Source organism: Jaculus jaculus, chromosome 1 (genome assembly GCF_020740685.1).
Source record: "Jaculus jaculus isolate mJacJac1 chromosome 1, mJacJac1.mat.Y.cur, whole genome shotgun sequence".
In the NCBI taxonomy this organism is placed as follows: Eukaryota; Metazoa; Chordata; class Mammalia; order Rodentia; family Dipodidae; genus Jaculus; species Jaculus jaculus.
In genome coordinates this window covers 103,911,800-103,922,155 of record NC_059102.1, presented here as the reverse complement: position 1 = coordinate 103,922,155, position 10,356 = coordinate 103,911,800, and the positions used below count along the sequence as shown (strand labels likewise).

General features: G+C 44.6%; 1 protein-coding gene across 1 annotated transcript; it reads right to left on the bottom strand.

The window, feature by feature from the left end:
• Nucleotides 1-668: 668 nt before the first annotated feature.
• C1H9orf131 (chromosome 1 C9orf131 homolog) lies at nt 669-4,917 on the bottom strand. The gene is given in 2 exon segments (XM_045159437.1): nt 669-4,073; nt 4,789-4,917. Coding segments are annotated over 2 exon segments (3,534 nt in total).
• Nucleotides 4,918-10,356: the final 5,439 nt, after the last annotated feature.

The window sequence follows — 10,356 nt, the reverse complement described above, 5'->3', positions numbered from 1 at the left end:
CTCAGCACCTAGGAGGTCAAGGGAGGAAGATAGTTTGAGTTCAAAACATGGAGAATGTGGGCTGGAGGGATGGCTTAGCAGTTAAGGCATTTGCCCACAAAGCCAAAGGACCCAGGACCCACGTTAGCCAGATGTACAAGGGGGCGCTTGTGTCTGGAGTTCGATTGCAGTGGCTGGAGGCCCTGGCACGCCCATTTTCTCTCTCTTCCTCTGTCAAACAAATAAAAATAATTAAAAAAAAACAACAACATGGAGAATGTGTGGATCAAGTGAAGACAAGAGCCATGCACATGATCAAGAAGAGCTGCTTAGACCCAGACTACTGGTAAGTGAATAGTTGTATTTTTCTGTCACTTGGTATGAAATCTTTACCTCTTAAGAGCAATATTAGATTGTTCCTCTATCTCTGCAGCCTCGCTCTGAAGAGTAGGGATATCTTGGCTCTAGGTATGATTATCAAAGCCTGGAAAGGAGTTAAGCTTGCATAGTGCTTAAGCTCTCTACTACTGAGATCTGAATCTGATCCATAGAGGATATGGCTATAGCAGAAGTTAATAGGGAGCTGACATCCTGATACCCTAGACTTCAAAGAAGACATGAGTGGAGTTTGTCAAGTTCAACTACTTTATTAGAGTTCCTCCCCTACCCCCATTTCCACCTAGTTTGGCTCAGATTGTAGGGTATTGGGTGCCGGTACTACCACTAGATTTGATGGGCAGAGACCCATGGGTACCTAGAAATTTGGCCAATACCCTTTGGAAACGTCTGGTAAAGGGAGCCTGAGGTTTGGGCAATGGGAGATGCTTTTCCATGTGGGTCCAAGGACAGTGTTTACAATGATGAGGTTTCTGGATATGACCAGCTACCAGCCCTACCTGTTGCCCATCTTGGGGAGCCACATCCTTGGGGAGAAACTGCTGAGGAAGGTCAGATTGTGGACAACTCTGACCCCTGTAGTGAGACCTTTTGGAAAAACTTACAGGAACCTCTGCTAGTTTCCAGGCCTGGGCATGGTGGCTGTTCCCTGCGACATTGGGTGAGTGCAGTTGTTTCCCTCCTCCACATTTCCCTGCTTGGGGTTTTCTGGGACTCACTCGTTTGGGGGCTGAAGGTTGGATAACTAAAGTTTTGTTTTGCCTTTTTCCTGAGGCCAGAACCCCTGGGTTTGAAAGCTCTCCCAGGCCTGAACATTTCTTACCAGCTTCCACATAAACCTGCCCTGGAAATGGGATATGGGCCACTACCTTCCCTTTCATTCTTTCCTTTTTCTGAGACTCTTGTTCGGCCCTGCCAGAAGCTCTTACTTGAGGCTGAGAAGAAGAGTGAGAGTTATGAAGGGTCTGGAAAGGCTGAGGTACTGTGTTGTGAGTTTTGGAATGATTACTTGAAGCGTAGGGATATAGGCTGAGAGGGTGATTGTGAGGGGAGCAGGAAGAGAGTCCCTGGGAGTCTGGGGTTGTGGAATTCAGGGCAGGTAAGCTGCAATGTGATTGCTTTGGGTCAGGGCATTTGAAAGCAGGGCTCTGCTGCAGTTTCTTGAGCTTCAGCTTTAATTCTGTACTCCATTGCCAGGCATGGATCTGAGGGTGGGTGAGCACTTCTGAGACAGCCTCGCTCTGAGATGATGAGGCTCCTACCTTGGCCTCTGACAGCATCTCTTTCTGTAGGCCAGGCTGTATTGGGAATTTAGCTGGGTAGAGAGACCAGGTAGGTGGAGGACTAGGGCCCATGGGCCCCTTTCTTTCTTGTACCTTTCTACTCACAAACTCAAGATCAGAGTGTGGTTCTTGTGAAGGAAAAGAGAGTGAGCTGAGGGTTGAGAGCTCAGTGATCCATGAGCCCTTTCTCTGCTCTACTGCTTCTATAGGCTTACAGTTGCATTGGTCTCCAGTAGGCTCACTTATGTGAGACTTTGAAACAGAGTTTAGAGGTGGGCTGGGGCCCCTAACTGGGGATACAGGGACACAACAGTTTTCTTTCTGCTTCATGACCTCCCCAACAGGTTCAGAGTCAGATAGCACTTCCATGGGGCTGGCTCCATACAGGTGTTGAGGTATGCTCTCAGCTGGCAGCCCAGAGGCCCTGGAGTTCTCACACCTAGTTTTAGAATTAAATAGGCCCACTATAGGACTAAATCTGAAGGACTGTAGTGCAGGAGCTAGGGATGGACTGAGGGTCGAGGATGGGGGATCAGAAACCCAAGGATCCTTTGAATGCCCAGTACCTTTCTGTGTAGCTTCTGATATAGGGAAGCCATCCATAGTATTGATTCTTTGTAGCTCTATAAAGGGGACAAAAGGTGTTCTATGAACAAGGTCTAGGGTGTCAGGCATCCAAAGATCCTCTCTTTGATTCTTGGTCTCCCACAAAGTTTTAGGCTCTGACAGGGCTCTCCGGAGCCCTGTAACCACAGACTCAGGTAGAGATTCTGAAGGAAGGTTGGGAGATGAAACTTGGTCTGTTGAAACCCAAAGGTTTTCTCTTCTCTGCCTGCCCTTCCTTTGAGTCTCAGACCCTGATGATACACATGCAGAGCTGGTTTCATAGAGCCCTGTGTTGAGGTCTAAGGCTGGGGTCTCAGAAGCCCAGAGGTTTCCTGAGTTTTCTTGGCATTCACATGGAGATTCATATCCAGACAGATCTTCTAGAGGACTCTCTTTCTGGAGTTCTGACTGGGAGTCTGTAGGAAGGCAGGGGGCTGGTACTGGAAACTTAGCAACCTGTGGGCCCTCTCTGTATCCTGTAGTTTTCCATAAGTCCTCATGTGCAGAAAGTCCTTTGGGGACAACTTTTTGGAATTCTGACAGAGAAACTGAAGGTTGACATGAGGCTGGCATTAGAGGCTCAGAAATTTGGGGACTGTCTTTATTATCTATGGCACCCCACTGAGCTTCAAATTCAGTTGGAATTCCTGGAGGGCCAGTTTCTTGAGGTTCTGTAATGGGTAATATGGGTTGGCAAAGGGCCAAGGTTGATAACCTAGAGATCTGAGGGTTTTCTTTTTGTGCTGTGGTTTCCCAGACAGCCTTATATCCAGACAAGTCTTCAGTAGGGTTGACATTCTGAAGTTCTGACAAGGAAGCTAGGGTTGGGCTTGGAGTTGGCACTGTTGACTCAGAGGCTTTTGGGTGCTCATTTTGCCTCATAATCCTCTGTGGGGCCTCAAAACTGGTTAGGACTCCCAGAGGGCTACAAGGATACAGCAGAGAGGTGGAGGGTGACTCTGGTTTGTGTTGATGGAGGCTGGGGTCCTGGGGTGTCCCCCTCCAGGCCTCAGATGAGGACAAGAGATTGGAGGATCTGATTCTTTGGACTTCAGGCTGTGAGTGCAGAACTTGCTCTCCAGAGACCAAAGGAACATCTCTATCTCTGTGCTGTGAAGGCCACTGTGTGTGCGCCTCAGCATCAGATGAGGCTCCTTTGTGGTCCATAGGCAAGGGCTTAAGATGGAAGGATAGTGATGGAACAGGAGGGGAAGATAGAGAGGGAAGTAGCTCAGAACCAGGGACCATTCCTTCCGGACCATCCATACTATGGGCTTCTGGGGTAAAATAGTGGGATAAGGAACGATAAGAGGAAAACAAAAGGTTGTACCTAGGCAAAAAGGCAACTTTGTTAAAGAAGACAGAAGGACAAACAGACAACTTTAGTGGAGAAGGACCATTTGAGCTCAGGAATATAGTCTCCAAGGACTCACTGTGTAGAGAAGGGAGACCCCAGAAGAGCTGGCTTTTTCTCTGCTGCAGGCAGCTCCCTGATGCTATCTTCCTCACAGGTAGGTTAGTCAGGATCTGGAAGCTAGGGAAGGATCTGAAAGGGCTTGAGGGCTGTGTGAATATTTGCTCTGGAGTCTTTGTAGCCTTGTAGAGGTCCTCAGAACCACAGGGTGGCTGCGGTAGGGCTATGATGCCTTGCTTTCCAATGGAAGCTTCTTTGGAAGAGGAATATGGTTTCAGTGGATCCAGAAATGATGACTCTTCTTCCTTCTTTTCTACCTCTTCCTCTTCCTCTTCCTCCTCTGATTTTTGTTTCCACAGGTGATCAAGGAAGGCCAGATACTTTAAAATTTGACCCTGGTGAGTAGAGAATGATGCTATTAGGTATGAAGGCTTTTCAGAGACAATAAGGCTTGCACCCTTCAGTAGCTCAGCTGGTAGAATGGAGGACTGTAGACTGAACAGAGACATAGTTCAGTCTGCAAATCATATCACACATTGCTCATTTCTTGTTCTTTATCCACAGTAAACAGTAACTCATTCAGCCCCACAGCTTTGGTCCACAGTCATTCACTCAGCTCTTCATCCAATGTTAATGGCCCTAACCAAGTTCTCTTTGGAGATCAGCATTTCCTCACATAGCCATAGAGTCAATGGTCACTCTTCACTTCAAATGGCACGCACTCAGTCTCAAATCTATGGTTTATTGTTGTATTTTGGGCTATATCTATAAACCACCTATATACCAATGACTCCTCATCTGACCTCACATAACTTTTTTATTTTCGAGGTAAGGTCTAGCCCAGGCTGACCTGGAACTCACTCTGTAGTCTCAGGCTGGCCTCAAACTCTCACCTCTGCCTCCCAAGTGCCGGGATTAAAGTCGTACACTGCCACGCCCAGCTGACCTCACTTAATTTTAACACTCACTCATCCAGCTCCATATCCATAGTGAGTGATCACCCACCTTGTCTTTCATCATGTCACCAGAGTACCAGGGCTGAAGGTATTGCCACCTTCCAAGCTGCCACCATCTTCGGATCTGCCAGACCATGAACAGGAATAGTATCACCAGATTCCCTGGACTCTGGAGGCAAGTGCTGCTGCCACAGTGTCTGCAGGCCAAAGCATGGATCAGCTGAACCTGGAAAAGCCCCATATTGCCCTCAGCCCCAAGCAAATCTGCCAGCAGTCATCGCATTTTCTTAAGTCCAGTGGCAGTTTATCCTGAGGTCATCACTGCATCATAGAACAAAGAACTCCCAACCCCCCACATCAGCTCATACCCAGTAGCCTTTTCCTGGAGTTTAGGACTAAAATGCCTTTATAAGACAGTGAAATGTATGTGATCTCTTTTTGGTCTTGATTGCCAAGATCAGAACTATGCTTGTGATTTAGGACATACATCTACTATTGAACTGCTTTATTCAAAACCTAGTCCTGCCACTTCCTTCCTGTGAAAACTGCCAAACTGCTCAATCATTTAGTGCCTCAGTTTTGAGGATTAGAACAATGTCTGACATATAGTTCCTTACTTCTTTCTCTCTTTCTGTTTTAAATATTTTTATTTTTATTTATTTATTTGAGAGAGGGAGAGAGAAAGAGGCAGAAAGTGAGAGAATGAGTATTTCAGGGCCTCCAGCCACTGCAAACAAACTCTAGATGAATGTGCCACCTTGTGCATCTGGCTTACGTGGATCCTGGGGAGTTGAACCTGGGTCCTTCGGCTTTGCAGGCAAGCGCCTTAACCACTAAGCCATCTGTCCAGCCCCTTTCCTTTTTTTTTAATAATTTTTTTTAATTTTATTTATTTATTTATTTGAGAGCGACAGACACAGAGAGAAAGACAGATAGAGGGAGAGAGAGAGAATGGGCGCGCCAGGGCCTTCAGCCTCTGCAAACGAACTCCAGATGTGTGCGCCCCCTTGTGCATCTGGCTAACGTGGGACCTGGGGAACCGAGCCTCGAACTGGGGTCCTTAGGCTTCACAGGCAAGCGCTTAACCGCTAAGCCATCTCTCCAGCCCCCCTTTCCTTTTTTTATTATTACTTTTTGTTTATTTTTATTTATTTGAGAGAGGCAGAGAGAGAAAGAGGCAGAGAGAGAGAATGGGCGCGCTAGGGCCTCCGGCCACTGCAAACAAACCCTAGATGCATGCGCCCCCTTGTGCATCTGGCTAATGTGGGTCCTGGGGAATCGAACCTCGAACCGGGGTCCTTAGGCTTCACAGGCAAGGATCTCACTCTAGTACAGGCTGACCTGGAATTCACTATGTAGTCTCCAGCCCCTTTCCTTTTTATTACAAGTTTATTGTTTGCTCATTCTTCTTCTGTTTGTTTTATTCTTATTTAAAAAATTTATTTGAGAGAGAGAGAGAGAGGCAGATATATAGAGAGAATGGGCACACCAGGGTCTCCAGCCACTGCAAATGAACTGCAGATGCATGTACCACCTTGTGCATCTGACTTACATGGGTCCTGGGGAATCAAATCTGGGTCTATTGGCTTTGCAGGCAAACACCTTAACTGCTAAGCCGTCTCTTCAGCCTTTCCTTTTATTTCTGAGACAGGATCCTCTTTGTAGCCCAGGCTGACCTCAAACTAGCTAAGGATGACCTACAACTACTGATCCTTTTGTCTCCATTTCCTGAGTGCTGAGATTATATGAGTGAATTACCACACCTGATTTATGAGACTGAACCCAGAGCTTTGTGCTCAAACACTCTACCAACTGTTTCCCCAGCCCTTGCTGGTTTTTTTTTTTTTTTTTTTTTTTTGTGAGACAAGATCTAGGCTGGCCTCAAATTTATGATCCTTGTACCACAATCTCCTGAATCCTGAGAAAAATATTTTTTTTAAGTTCCTCTCTACAAGTCTCATCATTGTGCCTTTATTTCTTTTTTAAATTTTTATTAACATTTTCCATGATTATAAAAAAAATCCCATGGTAATTCCTTCCCTCCCCCCTGACACTTTCCCCTTTGAAATTCCATTCTGTGCCTTTATTTTTAAAAATATTTAAAAAATATATTTTATTTGTTTATTAGAGAGAGAGAGAGAGAGAGAGAGAGAGAGAGAGAATGGTTATGCCAGCGCCTCTAGCCACTACACATGAACTTATGTGGGTCCTGGAGAATCAAACCAGGATCCTTTGGCTTTGCCAGCAAATGCCTTAACCACTAAGCCATCTCTCCAGTCCCTTATTTTGCCTTTAATAGATGAGGACATAGCCTGTCACTTGTTAGCTCATGGTACACATGAATTAGCTTAATGACTTTATGTTGCCTGAATTTTTTAACATTTTTTATTTTTAAGTATTTTATTATTTATTTGTTTATTTGCAAGCATAGAGAGAGACAGAGAGAAGACAGGCAGACAGAGAGAAAATGGCTGGAGAGATGGCTCAGCAGTTAAGGTGCTTGCCTTCAGAGTCTAATGACCAGAGTTCGTTTCTTCAGCACCCATGTAAAGCCAGATGTACAAAGTAGTGCATGCATCTGGAGTTCATTTGCAGTGGCTAAAGGCCCATTCTTTCTGTCTTTCTTCTATCTCTCTCTGTTTATAAATAAATAATATATTTTAAAAAGAATAACAGGGGCTGGTGAGATGGCTTAGTGATTAAGGTGCTTTCCTGCAAAGCCAAAGAACTCAGCTTCAACTCCCCAGGACTCACATAAGCCAGGTGCAGGGTTCATTTATAGTGCACGCCCATTCTCTGTCTGTCTCTCTCTGAAATATAATGAAAATAAAATAAATTTAAAAAAAGAATAATGGGCTGGAGAGATGGCTTAGTGGTTAAATGTGTTTGTCTGCAAAGCCAAAGGACCTCAGTTCAACTCCCCAGGACCCACATAAGCCAGATACACATGGTGGTGCATGCATCTGGAGTTCGTTTGCAGCGTCTGGAGGCCCTGGTGTGCCCATTCTCTCTCTCCCTCTCCCTCTTTCTCTCTCATAAATAATAAATAAATAAATAAATAAATAAATAAATAAATAAATAAATAAAGTCATGCTTGGCTAATCCCAGCACTTTCGAGGCAGAGGTAGGAGGATCGCTGTGAATTCAAGGCTAGCCTTTGACTACATAGTGAATTCCAGGTCAGCCTGGGATAGAGTAAGACCCTACCTCAAAAAACAACAACAATGGGCTGGAGAGATGGCTTAGCGGTTAAGTGCTTGCCTATGAAGCCTAAGGACCCCGGTTCGAGGCTCGGTTCTCCAGGTCCCACGTTAGCCAGATGCACAAGGGGGCGCACGCGTCTGGAGTTCGTTTGCAGTGGCTGGAGGCCCTGGCGCGCCCATTCTCTCTCCCTCCCTCTATCTGTCTTTCTTTCTGTCTGTCACTCTCAAATAAAAAATGAACAAAAAAATATTAAAAAAAAAAAAACAACAACAACAAAAAAAAATAAAATAAAAATAGAGATGCGGGCTGGAGAGAGGGCTTAGTGGTTAAGCGCTTGCCTGTGAAGCCTAAGGACCCTGGTTTGAGGCTTTATTCCCCAGCATCCATGTTAGCCAGATGCACAAGGGGGCACATGCATCCGGAGTTCATTTGCGGTGGCTGGAAGCCTTGGCATACCCATTCTCTTTCTCTCTCTCTCTCTCTGCCTTCTCTCTCTCTGTCACTCTCAAATAAATAAATAAAAATAAATAAACAAAACAAGTTTAAAAAATAGAGATGCTACACAGAATATGGATGGGAGAAAGATCAGTTCAGGGAAGGACTTATTTTGAAGGGTGCTTCCTAGAAGAGATGATTAATGTTTGGTTATGAGAACCACTAAAATGAGGGTATATTGTAAGGAGTGAGACAGTTCAATCCAAGCAGTAGGAACAACCTGTGTAAAGTTGCTAGGAGGAAGCATGATACATTGTGGAAATTGAAGGTATTTTGATTTGGATAGGGTTGGAGAAATGACAGAAGATTCACCTGGAAAGAAAGATCACAAAGACCTTAAATAGAGGGTTAAGAGGCTGGAACTTTATCTTACAAGTGATGATATACCATTAAAATTTTTTTTTTAATATTCTATTTTTATTTACTTATTTATTTGACAGAAAGAGGGAGAGATAGAGTGAGAGAATGGGTGCACCAGGGCCTCCAGTCACTGCAAATGAACTCCAGATGCATGCGTCCCCTTGTGCATCTGGCTATCGTGGGTCCTGGAGAATCCAACCTGGGTCCTTTGTCTTTGCAGGCAAACACCTTAACCACTAAGCCATCCCTCCAGCCCCATTGAAAAGTTTTAAACAGAAGTGACATGGCTAAGTTTGTATCTTGGAAAGAACACTAGTGAGAGTAAAGAGACTAAAGGAAAGAGATGAACTAGGGAACTCTTGCTGTAGTTGAAGCAATAGATAAATCTTCACTCACACACATAGTGGTGGGAATGGAGCCTAAGGGACTCAATAATGCACATATATAGTATAAGTAGTAGACATAGTAGCAAGGTAGAGCAGCGACCTAGTGTATATGCAGGGCTCCGGATTTGATCCTCAACATTACAAATCAAAAAACCATCACGTACCACCTCCTTCCTTTCTACTAAGATGGAAAGTGTTCCTCTAGGAGACCTTTGACCTCCTGATGCTAAGACAAGTTCTCCTAATAACCTACTCTAGCATTTTTCACAATGAATTGTAAATTGTGTCTTAATGTGTTTTTACTGAGGGTAGGGTTGTCCCTCTTAGTTAACAAATCTAACCTCAGCAACTGATCCTTAGTATTCTGCTATCTGTAGGGTCAATGAATGAGAAGTGGGCAGGATTTCTAGGAGACCTGTCCCAGGCACAGGGTCTGCTCCATGGCAGGGGCCTCAGGACTTCTCAAGCTTCCTAGTAACCACTTTCCCATGATTCTCAATGGTGAGAGTTTAGAAGACCAGAATGTTGAGGCAGATATGAATAATCGAGGTCTGGGTCATGAGATTTCAGAGGGAAAAGGACTAGCTTGGGAATTGAGCCAAATGCCCTTCATGTTATATTTTGGCATTCTGTCCATGTTCTGAGAACTTGAGTGAGGCTGAATTCAAAAGTAGTGAGCTAATTTATTTAGTGGGGGAAATTGCAAGATAGGATAGCATCCAGGCTGTATAATGGCTACTGCTCTTTGCTTTTTTACAGGTCTATAATGAGAGAACACAAATGAAGCAAAAAGATGTGAAAAATGTTCTGTTTTAGCCAGGCATGGTGGCACATGCCTTTAATCCCAGTACTGAGGAGGCAGAGGTAGGAGGATTGCCAAGCATTCAAGGCCACCCTGAGACTGCACAGTGAATTACAGGTCAGCCTGAGCTAGAATGAAACCCTACCTCAAAAAAAAAGTTCTGATATATATATATCAGATATATATATAAAGAGGGAGTTTAAAGTTACATACAAGGCTGGTGCTGAGAAAGCACCTGTCATGAGACATTGACACCATTAAAAGAAACTTAAAAAAAAAAGAAAAGAAAAGAAAAAGAAAAAGAAACTTGTAGCCAGGCATGGTGACACATGCTTTTAATTCTAGTACTCTGGAGGCAGAAGTAGGAGGATTGTCATGAATTTGAGGCTACCTTGAGACTACATGGTGAGTTCCTGGTCAGCCTAAGCTAGAGTGAAGCACTACCTCAAAAAAACAAAAAACAGCTGGGCGTGGT